The sequence below is a fragment of the Chelonia mydas genome, chromosome 9 (assembly GCF_015237465.2).
Source record: "Chelonia mydas isolate rCheMyd1 chromosome 9, rCheMyd1.pri.v2, whole genome shotgun sequence".
Classification (NCBI taxonomy): Eukaryota; Metazoa; Chordata; order Testudines; family Cheloniidae; genus Chelonia; species Chelonia mydas.
In genome coordinates this window covers 49,001,305-49,015,893 of record NC_057855.1, presented here as the reverse complement: position 1 = coordinate 49,015,893, position 14,589 = coordinate 49,001,305, and the positions used below count along the sequence as shown (strand labels likewise).

Here is a 14,589-nt window from a genome sequence, read left to right as displayed (position 1 = left end):
TATTCACTAAGCATCTACTTACAGCAAAATCTCACAGATACTGTGGCCTCTTTGTCCCATCGAGTCAAAGTATTTGATGGTCTTTCTTCTGACATCTATTACCTGTTATTGAAAGACAGGCATTGGTGCAACAGCCATAGCCAAAGACTCCCTGCTGCCTACAGAGCAAGCCTTTTCTAGGTTTTTCCTTTCCCTTCCAACTCCAAAGATGGGCCAATTTGACTCACCACTAATCCCCAGTGTACCCTCAGATGAATGGGCACAAAGATGAGGTCTTGCTTGAAGAGATCCACACCTTTGGTCCATCTTTTTACTGCCTGGTAACTCCCAGAAATTAGTTTGGGGTAGAAGAAAGTACTGAAAGCATGAAGCACTGGAAATCCCTGCTGCTTATTTCTCTCCACCAGAAGATTCATGTAGAAATTAATTACCTATATAATAGAGAGTAGAGTTCAGAGAATGAAGGAGACACACTCATATTTGTCTGTTAAAGTTAAAGCTTTATCTGCTGGACTCTTCAGAATTTTCAGTCTAAAAGACCTCACTGACTTCAACTCAAGTTCTAAGACTCCTGTACTAACTTCCTTCCTTCGAGTCCTGTGTTAAAAAACACTTGTTATTTCACCCACTCCCCAAAGTCAAATCTGATCTTAAGTTACTGCTAACTCTTGAAAGCAGCATAATATAGGGATAGAGATATTTTCAGGAGTATTGTTCCCTCTTAAAGGCCCAGCTTTCAGAACCCTATGGATATTCCTGTAGGAACTGAGGTGTGGATCAGAAAATTAGGCCTGTCAGCAGCTAAATGTCAGAAAGTTGGGGGCACATTTTAATACATATGCATGCAGAACACAAAAAACAAACAAACATTCCTACTGGATTTTACCTCATCGTTGAGCCAGTGATGGTTCCTCAGCGTCTGGATATCCCCACGGGTGACCTTTAATTTAAAGGCGCTGCTCAAGATCTCATCCTCCTGGCCATGGCCTAATGCATTAGTGATTTCTCTTTCCATGTCCTGAAATGAGCAATTCACAATGTGACTAGCGAGAAAGTCCTGAATTAGAGTGTATGCTGAGCATGCCAACTGGTGCATCATACTAAGTTGAAAAAAGTATTTAAGTGAAATCCAGTAGAGGATTAAGCCTGCTAAAGGAGGAAGAGCTTGACCATACAGTGCCACCGGGGGGCCAAGAATACCAGTGTTAGTTTTAGAGCAGAGGATTGTTAGCTTTGGTAGCTTTTTCTGTTAAGTTTGTACATTAAGGTACTACACACAGATGCCTGCACTTCATGATATTTACTTGGATGGTTACATTTTGAAGCGCCATTTAAAATAGCTTAAGTCATTTTGATTTATCAGATTACCCCAGCTCAGAACCATGGATATGTTTACACTGGCTCTTGTTTGGAAGTTCAGTCATTTTCTTAAGGATTAAAAGGGATAATGGGAGTTTAAGAGGCTTGAGATAATTCAATAAACACTAAAACCAGTACTGCAAGTGTTTCACTGTCAATCAATGCAGTTAAGTCAGAATAAGAAATAGGTAGCATGCAGAAACAGAAAAACGCAAAACATGCACATCAGCAGACAACAGAGCACAGCGGAAGAAAGGACAATAAAAAGATAGTTTCAAAGAGAAAACCACCTGTCCCCCATGCAATATTGTAGCCCTTGTGATCACCAGAAGTCAGCCAACCACCACTTGGTTTAATTGGATTGGGGCTGATAGCAGGGCATTCTCAGCTCAAACTCATTTCTCACCTTTAGTTTACAAGAGTCTAGATTTGGTGACCTTTGGAGCCCAAACACAAGACTAACCTAATTCCCCCAGACATATCTGAGTGGGAATGAAAGGGAACGTTATAGTGGCTGTATTGGAGGCCATGTTGACAGTTAGGAAGTCTGTATATGATCTTACACACTGTTAGAACGGTCATGGATGCAGAGAGAAGTCTAAGTAATGTTTAGTTTCACTGCTGGTAGAAAAGGGATTTTGATCTGTGGACCAAAAATAAATAAATTCTATTTTTGATTGAGCTGAGCTAACAAGTAAGGAAAATGCCCTTGTCTCCTCTATTGTAGCATCTACCAAGGTATGCACAGAAAGTAAGTAATCAGGTAGTTTATAAAGGAACGAGCAAAAGCAGCCATTTGTTTTGCTAGCTCCCTGCAAATCAGATGTTAGTGGATTGGCAAGAATGGCCTGATTCCAAGTGATTAGAAGGTACAACTAGCAGACAAAATTCACTTAAGAAGGGGCACCTAGAATCCCTGATCCCTTTTGAACATGGTTAGTACATTAGCTAATGTCAGATGGGCTTTTCTGTAGGTTTTTTGTGCCCAAATGATTCCCTCCATTAGTTCACCTCTCCAAACCAGAAAGCCAAAAAAGGCATGGTACCTCTGTGAGCTCAGGAAGACGCTCTGTGCTTTTCTCTGGGCCTGGGCACTTCTGTTCTTTCACAACTGCAGTTGGCCTTCTGGCTACAGCAGAGCTCCTACTGCCCAGGCATAACCGAACTGACACCTCCTTTGACAGGTCAGCCTCCAGCCATCTCTGTGCACAAAAGGAAGCTCAATAGCATGTAACCAGGAAGTTATGATTTGTTGCAGTGCATAATGTGACAGTCTTGTTCAAATATCAAGTGAAAGCACTCAGCAAATACTCACGACCATCAGATTCCACCACACTGATCGAATTAAACACTCCGTCTAGCTCTCATTAGGAGTCAGGTGAGGTATTGCTAGGACTGAGCACACTTCCATTAAATGTGCCAATTTTCAAATGCTTTAGACCAGGGGTTCTCAAACTTCATTGCACCACAATCTCCTTCTGACAAGAAAAAGTACTATACAACCCCAGGAGGGGGAGGACTGGGGACTGACGCCTGAGCCTGCTTGATCCCTGCCACCCTGGGGCAGGGGGAGAAGCCAAAGCCCAAGGGCTTCAACCCCAGACAGGGGGCCTGCCATCTCAGCCCCACTGCCCAAGGCTGAAGCCCCAGACCGTGGGGCTCGGGCTTTGGCCCCAGGCACCAGCAAGTCTAAGCCAGCCCCGGCTACCACATTAAAACAGGATTGCGACCCACTTTGGGATCCTGATGCACAGTTTGAGAACTGCTGCTTTAGACTGAAGTTGTTAGGATTTAGCGCTAATAGCCCACTGCAGTTAAGTGGGTGAGAGGAAAGTGTTTCAGGCCATTTTCAGACTCAGGAAGACAATCACAGAAATGTATGAGTGGAAGGGACCTCAATAGGTCATTCTAGTCCAGTCCCCTCCTCTGAGGCAGGATTAAGTATCCATTTGACAGGTGTTTGTCTAACCTGTTCTTTAAAACCTCCAATGATGGATATTACATATCCTCCATAGGTACATTTGTTCTGGTGCTTAACTACCATTACCTTAAATTTTGGAAGTTTTTCCTAATGTCTAACAAATCTATCTTGCTGCAATTTAAGACCATTACTCTTGTCCTGTCCTCAGTGGATACGGAGGATCATTTATCACCCTCCTCTTTGTAACAACCTTCTACATACTTGAAGAATATGTCCCTGTTATGTCTGCTTTTCTGCAGACTAAACATATCCAATTTTTCCAATCTTTCCTTGTAGGTCATGTTTTCTAGACCTTTAATCATTTTTGTTGCTCTCCTCTGGAGTTTCCACATTTCTCAAAGTGTGGTGCCAGAACTGGACACAGTACTCCAACTGAGGCCTTATCAGTGCTGAGTACAGCAGAATTACTTATGTGTTGCTTACAACACTCCACCCAGTTATTCTGAGATACACTAGCAGTTTTTTTTTCTGCAAAAGTATTATGTAGTGGACTCTTAGTTTGTGATCCCCCATAACCCTCAAAGCCTTTTCTGCAGTACTTCCTCCTAGGAAGTCATTTTCCATTTTGTATTTGTGCAATTGATTATTCCTTCCTAAGCACAGTACTGTGCATTTGTCCTAATTCAATTTCATCCTATTTCAGACCATTTCTCTAGTTTGCCAAGATCATTCTGAATTCTAATCCTGTCCTTCAAAGCACTTCCAACCCCTCCCAACTTGGTATTGTCTGCAAATTATATAGAAGTGTACTCTCTCTGCCATTATCCAGATCATTTATGAAGATATTGAACAGAACTGGAAGCAGGATACATCCCTGCAAGACCCCAATCAATATGTCCTTCCAGCTTGACTGTGAGCCACTGGTAACTACTTGAGTACAGTTTTCCAACCAGTTGCGCACCCACCTTTAGAAGATTCATCTAGACTATATTTCTCTAGTTTGTTTATGAGACTATCAAAAGTCTACTAGGGTGGAGATCTATAGCATCAGTTTATGTTTGGGAGGTTCTTTGCCACTGTAAAGGGCTACAAAGGTGATTTAGTTTTTGTGTGGTTTTTTTTGTTTTAAAAAAACAAAGTCTGAGTATCCCACATAGGCTGGATATTGGACAATAAAGACAGTTTTGTATCCAAGCTTGGTACTTCTCTAAGTTTTAGACAGTGTAAGTTTTTCTGATATCCCATCTTAGCCTATTTAAAAAATAGATTTTAGACACACCCATCTTCCCACCCATGCAGCAAGCGAAATACAGGTGAACACAAACAACTGTATATAAAGCAGAGTGGGTGTTGTATTTCTAGTTTAGAAAAATGAAAATTAAAATGTAGTTTAAAATGCAGCAACCCTGAAAGAATCTTAGTAGTTAGAAAAAAGTTTACCTGGTTTACAAACTGGATATTTAACTGTGGCACCAAGCCAAATCTCAGAGACAAGAGTCGGGGGGGGGGGGGGGGGGGGGGGGGGGGGGGGGGGGGAGGAAGAACCCACGCAAGCAAAGCAAAATCTATTTAGAAAGGACTGATGATGCAATAGTGTACCCTAGTGTGATGTGGATAAACTCCAATAAATGCTGCATGTTTGAGGGTTTGCCCATCAGCTTCCAAGATGGACAGAAGAGAAATTGAGCAGATGCAGCATACTGACCACAGCCAAGAATCACAAGGGGTCTTCCACCATCACTATCTTCTGTAAGTCTCAGAAAGACCACACTACCACAAAAGCCATATGCCACTGGATTAAGCACATTGTTCAATGATATGCTCAAATATGGAAATGCACAGTTAGGGTTGAATGCACAGTTTAGTTATAGGATATCATATTTTTCAAAAGAGGAAAAAAGCTGGAGCTTCCAAACTTACCCTTTCATTTTTCTGCCCAAGTGTCATTTCAGGCTCTTGTGAGTTTTCCGCTGAAATCTGAGATCTTAGAGACAAAAACAGGCAGAGTTTCACAACTTATATTTACTTAGTAAGTTACCTTTGGGGTAAGGAGTCAGGGCTGTTTGGGGAGGGTTGGGAAATGCTCTCTGTGGGGTTAGAATCTGGCTAATGTGCAAAAAAAAAAAAAAAAACAAGAGTTTAACTTGACGCATTCTCTAGCATCAATACTTTGAGGGGATGCAGCTGAGGAAGAAGGGAAAGACGAAGGGAAGGAAATCTGGAAATACCCATCAAAAGTAGGGGACTGAGGCTAGTACCAAAGCATGGCTAAAATAAGGATACAAGATGCAGCTTAAAGTTAAGGTATAATGCACGACAATCATGAATTGAAAAGTCTTTTACAATATAAATGAAAAATTCCCCATGAAAAGAAAGCACTAGTTTACCTGAAGGGTATGCATCCAGATAGTTAGGCCAACCTAGTTACAAGTCTGAAAAAAATTTCACTCCCTGTATGAGAGTTAGGTCAATCTTAACCTCACTGTAGATCCAACTGGGTTGATGGAAGAATGCTTCTGTTGACCTAGCACTGTCTCTTGGAGAGGTGGATTACCTACATTGACAGAAGAGGTTTTTCTGTCAAAGTAGGAAGCATCTAACAGCACAGCGCTAAAGCAGCACAGCCACAGCATCAGACTTGTGCCACTGTAGTGCAGACATGGCCTTAAAGTGGGTGGATAGAATAAGTTTACTTGAGACTCTTATAAGATTGCAAGGGGAGCTGCTATCCCTACCAGAAGACGCTTACCCTTGAAAACCATACAGCATCCGAAGTGCAGCATGTTACTGTGCAAGGAATTATAGACGGACAGGTTTTACCTCTATCAATATAAATGCTCCAAAATGAAAAAGTTCTCGTGTTTCTTTTTGATCCAAGTCTCTTTTTTTTTTTTTTTTTTTTTTTTTCCCCTCAAAAGGGAACCATAGATAATAAGACTTGTACTGGATCCTAAACCCACTGTACATTAGAAGACAAATTCAATCTAGTGTGATAAGACCGTCAATATCCAGGTTAGGTACCCCAGATGTTTTATAGAAAGTACAGCTTTGTACTTTTATAGCACAAGGTGTACAAACAGAAGACTTCTATTTAAATAGCCACTCAGATTCATAGACTAAGGCCAGAAGGGACCATCTTGATCTAGTCTGACCTCCTGCATATTGCAGGCCACAGAACCTCACCCATCTACTCCTGAAATATGCTCATAGCCTCTTGCTGAATTACTGAAGTCCTCAAATCATGATTTAAAGACTGCAAGTTACAGAGAATCCACCATTTACTCAAGTTCAAACCAGCAGGTCAACCCTCACTCTAGAAGAAGGCACCTCGCCCCTCCCCAAGGTTTCTGCCAATCTGACCTGGAGAAAAATTCCTTTCTGACCTCAGATACGGCAATCAGTTAGACCCCAAGCATGTGGGTGAGACCCACCAATCAGACAGCTGGGCAAGAATTCTCTGTAGTAATTCAGAGCCATTCCCATCTAGTTTCTCATCCCTGGCCATTGAAGATATGTACTACTAGCAGTCGCAGATGGTCCACATGCCATTGTAGGCAGTCCCATCATACCATTCCCTGCATAAGCTTATCAAGCTCAGTCTTGAAACCAGTTGGGATTTCCCCCCCCACTACTCTCCTTTGAAGGCTGTTCCAGAACTTCACTCCTCTGATGGTCAAAAACTGGTCTCATTTCAAGCATAACCTTTTTTGGATAGTCAGTTTATATCCATTTGTTCCTGTACCGACATTGGCCCTTAACTTAAATAACTCCTCCCCTTCCCTGGTATTTATCCCTCTGATGTATTTTTAGAGAGCAATCATATCTCCACTCAGTTTTCTTTTGATTAGATTAAACAAGCCAAGCTCCTTATGTCTCCTCTAATAAGGTAAGTTCTGCATTCTTCTGATCCTCATAGCCCTTCTCTGCACCTGCTCCAGTTTGAATTAATCTTTTTTTAAACAAGGGAGACCAAAGTTGCACACAGTATTCCAGATGAGGTCTCAGTGTCTTGTATAATGGTAATAATACTTCCCTCTCTCTCTGCTGGAAATACCTTACCTTGTGAAATTGCAGAACTACTAACTGTGATACGTAATCAGTCACTTAAATCTCATTCTGCACCAAATGACTGGAGTCTAGCTATTATGATGCCAATTTTTTTTTAAACAGCTCCAGAGGCGATCCCTGGCAATTACCGGCTGGTAAGCCTAACTTCTGTACCAGGCAAATTCGTTGAAACTATAGTAAAACAGAATTATCAGACACGTAGATGAACACAATGCGTTGGGGAAGAGTCAATATGGCTTTGTAAAGGGAAATCATGCCTCACCAATCTACTAGAATTCTTTGAGGGGGTCAAACATATGGAAAAGAGTGATCCAGTGTATACAGTGAATTGGACTTTCAGAAGGCCTTTGACAAGGTCCCTCACCAAAGCTCTTAAGCAAAGTAAGCAGTCATAGGAAAAGGGGGAAGATCCTCTCATAGCCCTGGTCTACACTAGGACTTTAGGTCGAATTTAGCAGCGTTAAATCGATGTAAACCTGCACCCGTCCACACGATGAAGCCCTTTATTTCGACTTAAAGGGCTCTTAAAATCGATTTCCGTACTCCACCCCGACAAGTGGATTAGCGCTTAAATCGGCCTTGCCGGGTTGAATTTGGGGTACTGTGGACACAATTTGACGGTATTGGCCTCCGGGAGCTATCCCAGAGTGCTCCATTGTGACCGCTCTGGACAGCACTCTCAACTCAGATGCACTGGCCAGGTAGACAGGAAAAGAACTGCGAACTTTTGAATCTCATTTCCTGTTTGGCCAGCGTGGCAAGCTGCAGGTGACCATGATGGAGTCCCAGAATCGCAAAAGAGCTCCAGCATGGACTGAAGGGAGGTACGGGATCTGATCGCTGTATGGGGAGAGGAATCCGTGCTATCAGAACTCCGTTCCAGTTTTCAAAATGCCAAAACCTTTGTCAAAATCTCCCAGGGCATGAAGGACAGAGGCCATAACAGGGATCCGAAGCAGTGCCGCGTGAAACTTAAGGAGCTGAGGCAAGCCTACCAGAAAACCAGAGGGGCGAATGGCCGCTCCAGGTCAGAGCCCCAAACATGCCGCTTCTATGATGAGCTGCATGCCATTTTAGGGGGTTCAGCCACCACTACCCCAGCCGTGTTGTTTGACTCCTTCAATGGAGATGGAGGCAACATGGAAGCAGGTTTTGGGGACGAAGAAGATGATGATGAGGTTGTAGATAGCTCACAGCAAGCAAGCGGAGAACCGGTTTTCCCGACAGCCAGGAACTGTTTCTCACCCTGGACCTGGAGCCAGTACCCCCCGAACCCACCAAGGCTGCCTCCTGGACCTGGCAGGCGGAGAAGGGAGCTCCGGTGAGTGTACCTTTTAAAATACTATACATGGTTTAAAAGCAAGCATGTGAAAGGATTAATTTGCCCTGGCATTCGCGGCTCTCCTGGATGTACTCCCAAAGCCTTTGCAAAAGGTTTCTGGGGAGGGCAGCCTTATTCCATCCACCATGGTAGGACACTTTACCACTCCAGGCCAGTAACACGTACTCGGGAATCATTGTACAACAAAGCATTGCAGTGTATGTTTGCTGGCGTTCAAACAACATCCGTTCTTTATCTCTCTGTTATCCTCAGGAGAGTGAGATATCATTCATGGTCACCTGGTTGAAATAGGGTGCTTTTCTTCAGGGGACACTCAGAGGAGCCCGTTCCTGCTGGGCTGTTTGCCTGTGGCTGAACAGAAATGTTCCCCGCTGTTAGCCACGGGGAGGGAGGAGGGTTGAGGGGGTAGCCACGCGGTGGGGGGAGGCAAAACGCGACCTTGTAACAAAAGCACATGTGCTATGTATGTAAACAGCAAGGTTTACCCTGAAAGAGTGTAGCCACTGTTTTATAAAATGTGTCTTTTTAAATACTGCTGTCCCTTTTTTTTTCCTCCACCAGCTGCATGTGTATCAATGATCACAGGATCTTCTCCTTCCCAGAGGCTAGTGAAGATTAGAAAGAAAAAAAAAAAACGCACTCGTGATGAAATGTTCTCTGAGCTCATGCTGTCCTCCCACACTGACAGAGCACAGACGAATGCGTGGAGGCAAATAATGTCAGAGTGCAGGAAAGCACAAAATGACCAGGAGGAGAGGTGGCGGGCTGAAGCTCAAATGTGGCGGCAGCGTGATGAGAGGAGGCAGGATTCAATGCTGAGGCTGCTGGAGGATCAAACCAGTATGCTCCAGTGTATGGTTGAGCTGCAGCAAAGGCAGCTGGAGCACAGACTGCCACTACAGCCCCTCTGTAACCAACCGCCCTCCTCCCCAAGTTCCATAGCCTCCACACCCAGACGCCCAAGAACGCGGTGGGGGGGGCCTCCGGCCAACCAGCCACTCCGCCACAGAGGATTGCCCAAAAAAAAAAAAAAAAAAAAAAGAAGGCTGGCATTCAATAAATTTTAAAGTTGTAAACTTTTAAAGTGCTGTGTGGTATTTTCCTTCCCTCCTCCACCACCCCTCCTGGGCTACCTTGGTAGTCATCCCCCTATTTGTGTGATGAATGAATGTGAAGCAACAACGACTTTATTGCCTCTGCAAGCGGTGATCGAAGGGAAGAGGGGAGGGTGGTTAGCTTACAGGGAAGTAGAGTGAACCAAGGGGCGGGGCATTTCATCAAGGAGAAACAAAGAGAACTTTCACACCGTAGCCTGGCCAGTCATGAAACTGGTTTTCAAAGCTTCTCTGATGCGTACCGCGCCCTCTTGTGCTCTTCTAACCGCCCTGGTGTCTGGCTGCGTGTAACCAGCAGCCAGGCGATTTGCCTCAACCTCCCACCCCGCCATAAACGTCTCCCCCTTACTCTCTCAGATATTGTGGAGCACACAGCAAGCAGTAATAACAGTGGGAATATTGGTTTCGCTGAGATCTAAGCGAGTCAGTAAACTGCGCCAGCGCGCCTTTAAACGTCCAAATACACATTCTACCACCATTCTGCACTTGCTCAGCCTGTAGTTGAACGGCTCCTGACTACTGTCCAGGCTGCCTGTGTACGGCTTCATGAGCCATGGCATTAAGGGGTAGGCTGGGTCCCCAAGGATAACTATAGGCATTTCAACATCCCCAACAGTTATTTTCTGGTCTGGGAATAAAGTCCCTTCCTGCAGCTTTTGAAACAGTCCAGAGTTCCTGAAGATGCGAGCGTCATGTACTTTTCCCGGCCATCCCACGTTGATGTTGGTGAAACGTTCCTTGTGATCCACCAGAGCTTGCAGCACTATTGAAAAGTACCGCTTGCAGTTTATGTACTTGCCGGCTTGGTGCTCCGGTGCCAAGATAGGGATATGGGTTCCGTCTATGGCCCCACCACAGTTAGGGAATCCCATTGCAGCAAAGCCATCCACTATGACCTGCACATTTCCCAGGGTCACTACCTGGGATATATCAGCAGATCTTTGATTGCGTGGGCTACTTGCATCACAGCAGCCCCAACAGTAGATTTGCCCACTCCAAATTGATTCCCAACTGACCGGTAGCTGTCTGGCGTTGCAAGCTTCCACAGGACTATCGCCACTCGCTTCTCAACTGTGAGGGCTGCTCTCATCTTGGTATTCATGCGCTTCAGGGCAGGGGAAAGCAAGTCACAAAGTTTCATGAAAGTGCCCTTACGCATGCGAAAGTTTCGCAGCCACTGGGAATCGTCCCAGACCTGCAACACTATGCGGTCCCACCAGTCTGTGCTTGTTTCCCGAGCCCAGAATCAGCGTTCCACAGCATGAACCTGCCCCATTAGCACCATGATGCATGCATTGGCAGGGCCCATACTTTCAGAGAAATCTGTGTCCATGTCCTGATCACTCACGCGACCGCGCTGACGTCGCCTACTCGCCCGGTATTGCTCTGCCAGGTTCTGGTGCTGCATATACTGCTGGATAATGCGTGTGGTGTTTAATGTGCTCCTAATTGCCAAAGTGAGCTGAGCGGCCTCCATGCTTGCCTTGGTATGGTGTCCGCTCAGAAAAAAGGCGCGGAACGATTGTCTGCCGTTGCTTTGACAGAGGGAGGGGCGACTGACGACACGGCTTATAGGGTTGGCTTCAGGGAACTAAAATCAAAGGGGGTGGCTTTACATCAAGGAGTATTTCAGGCAGGACTTCACGGAGGGTTCCAATAAGAAATGGTGCACCTAAGTTATTGTTCTTATTGGAACAAGGAGGTTAGTCTGGCCTCTGATTGATACATGGCTAGATTTACCTCGCTGCACCTTCCCTATGAGTGACTGCAGTGTGACCCAGAGGAATGAGTCCCCTAGACAGGGGAGGTGGGGAAGCAAATGAGTACAAAACAAATCTGGTCTATTTCTTGTTTTGATACACTTCATCTATCTTTTACACCTTTGGCTGGCAGCAGACGGTGCAGAAGGACTGCATGCCATCCACATCTCATGGCTGCCTGGCAGAAGATGATGTAATAGGACTGCTAGCAATCCGTATCGCCTGCCTGCTCACCATAAGATGGTTCAATAGGACTGACTGCAGGACTAAAGAGAATGACTTGATCAAGTCACTCCAAATTTAGTCCCTGCGCCCATGTCTGTCCAGGCGCTCCCGGCCAACGCGGCCAGGAGCACCTCGGACATGACGATGACGGCTACCAGTCCTATTGCACCATCTGCTGCCACAAGGCAATGGGTTGCTGCTACTGTGTAGCAATGCAGTACCGCGTCTGCCAGCACCCAGGAGACATACGGTGACGGTTACCTGAGCGGGCTCCATACTTGCCGTGGTACGGCGTCTGCACAGGTAACTCAGGAAAAAAGGCGCGAAACGATTGTCTGCCCTTGCTTTCACGGAGGGAGGGAGGGAACGGGGGCCTGACTATATGTACCCAGAACCACCCGTGGCAATGTTTTAGCCCCATCAGGCATTGGGATCTCAACCCAGAATTCCAATGGGCAGCGAAGACTGCGAGAACTGTGGGATAGCTACCCACAGTGCAACACTCCGGAAGTCGACTTTAGCCTCGGTACTGTGGAAGCGCTCCGCCGAGTTAATTCACTTAATGCACTTAGAGCATTTTCTGTGGGGACACACACACTCGAATATATAAAACCGATTTCTAAAAAACCGACTTCTATAAATTCGACCTAATTTCGTAGTGTAGACATACCCTTAGATCGTTAACTGGATAAAAGACAGAAAACAAAGGGCAGGAATAAATGGTCAATTTTCAGAATGGAAAGTGAATAGTGGTGCCCCCCCAGTGATCTGTACTGGGACCAGTGCTGTTCAACATATTTATAAGTGATCTCGAAAAGGGGGTAAACAGCAAAGTGGCAAAAATTGTAGACAACTATCTGGACTTTATACAATATTACTCAAAAGCAGACTGCGAAGTATTACAAAAGGATCGCACAAAACTGGGTGAGTTGGAAACAAAATGGCAGGTGACATTCAAATGTCAATAAATGCCAATACACAACGGAAAATCCCAACTATATGTACAAAATGGTCTAACTTAGCTGTTACCACTCAAAAAGGCTCTTGGAGTCATTGTGGATAGTTCTCTAAAAACATCTGTTTAATGTGCAGTAGCAGTCAAAAAAGCTAACAATGTTAGGAACCATTAGAAAAAAAGATAGATAAAACAGAAAATATCAATGCCTTTATAAAAATCCATGGCACGCCCACATCTTGAATACTGCGTGCAGATCTGGCTGCCCCATCTCAGAGAGAGAGAAAAAAAAGATCTATATTAGAACTGGAAAAGATTCCGAAAAGGGCTACAAAAATGATTAGGGATATGGAACACCTTCCATATGAGGAGAGATGAAAAGTCCCAGTTTTTTAAACTTGGAAAGGTGATCACTAAGAGGGAATATGATGGAGGTCTATAAAATCTCAACTGGTATGAAGAAAGTGAATAAGGAAATGTTATTTACCCCTTTACATAACAAGAACTAGGGGGTCACCCAGTGAAATTAATAGGCAGCAGGTTTAAAACAAACTGAAGTACTTCTTTACACAACACAGAGTCAACCTGTGGAACCTGTTGCCAGTGAATGTTACAAAGGCCAAAACTGTAACAGGGTTGAAAAAGAACTAGATAAGTTCCTGGAGGATAGGTCCATCAACAACTATTAGCCAGGACTGTCAGGGATGCAACACCATGCTCTGAATGTTCCCAGCCTTTCTCTGCCAGGAGCTGGGAGTGGATGCGACAGAGTATGGATCACTCAAATGATTGCCTGTTCTATTCATTCCTTCTGACAGTGGCCAATGCCACATGCTTCAGAAGACAGGATACTGGGCTAGATGGACCACTGGTTTGATCCTGTATGGCGGTTATCTTCAGCCACAGGTGATAGGATGTTTTTGTCTTTTATAAAATTTCCTGCATGAGTTCATTCAAGAGCATAGTGATTTGTCTGCTTTCATCCACATTGTTATTGGGGCATTTAATGCATTAGATTAGGTATACCACATTATGATAGGCCTGTGTAGGATCCAAGGTATGCTGTGGGAGGTGTTCTTCATTGTAGCGGTGGAGATGTCCGCAGGTTTTGCATCTGTTGTTTCTGTCAAGGTCTGGTGTTACCCTGGTGGGTCGGGGTGTGTTGGTCTGTGGGGAGCTTGCTTCAGATTATGAGCCTGGAGAAGCTCGGGGGTTGTTTGAAGGCCAGAAGTGGGGATTCAGAAAAGATCTTTCAGGATGTGGTTCCCATTGAGTCTGGGTTGTATTTTGAGGATATCGCATACTCGTTCCAATGGGGGACAGTAGGTGACAACTAGGGATCTGCAGTCAGAGGAGGTTTTATATCTGTGTTGAAGCAGGTTCTCTCAGAATAAACTGGTGTCCAGTTCCATGATGCAATCTACTTCTCTGCTGGAGTGTCCTTGTTTGGTGAAGGCGGTTTTGACTGAGTTAAGGTGTATATTCCAGACTTTCTCCTCAGAGCATATTCTGTGGTACTTAAGTGTCTGGCTGTAGGTAACAGATTTCTGGCTGTGTTTGGGGTGGTTACTGGATCTACGAAGGTAGAGGTGGCGATCCATGCATATCGTGGTCTGTAAGGTTCCGTTGTTGAAGCTTATTGTGGTGTCCAAGAAGTTGCTATTAGTGTGGAATCACTCCAGAAAGAGTTTAAAGAGCAGGTGGTGGATGTTGAAGTTGTGGCGGAAGTCACACATGAAAATTATAAAAAAAGACAAAAATAACCGATCACCTGTGGGTGAACACTTTTCATAAAGTGATCACTCTATATCTGACCTAGCAGTCCTCATCCTCAAAGGAAGCCC

General features: G+C 44.8%; 1 protein-coding gene across 8 annotated transcripts in view; it reads right to left on the bottom strand.

The window, feature by feature from the left end:
- The window catches only part of SENP2 (SUMO specific peptidase 2), a 57,983-nt gene that overhangs the window by 4,417 nt on the left and 38,977 nt on the right, over positions 1-14,589 (bottom strand). For 5 of the 8 annotated variants that reach the window (XM_043522108.1, XM_037908491.2, XM_043522109.1 and 2 more), the window contains 5 exons: positions 5,201-5,264; positions 2,406-2,561; positions 887-1,018; positions 228-431; positions 23-102 (listed from right to left, as the gene is read on the bottom strand). In XM_043522108.1, the coding sequence (XP_043378043.1) occupies positions 23-102; positions 228-431; positions 887-1,018; positions 2,406-2,561; positions 5,201-5,264 (636 nt within the window). The remainder of the gene's footprint in view (positions 1-22; positions 103-227; positions 432-886; positions 1,019-2,405; positions 2,562-5,200; positions 5,265-14,589) is intronic. The other 3 variants (XM_043522110.1, XM_037908492.2, XR_006283629.1) reach the window with 2 other exon arrangements.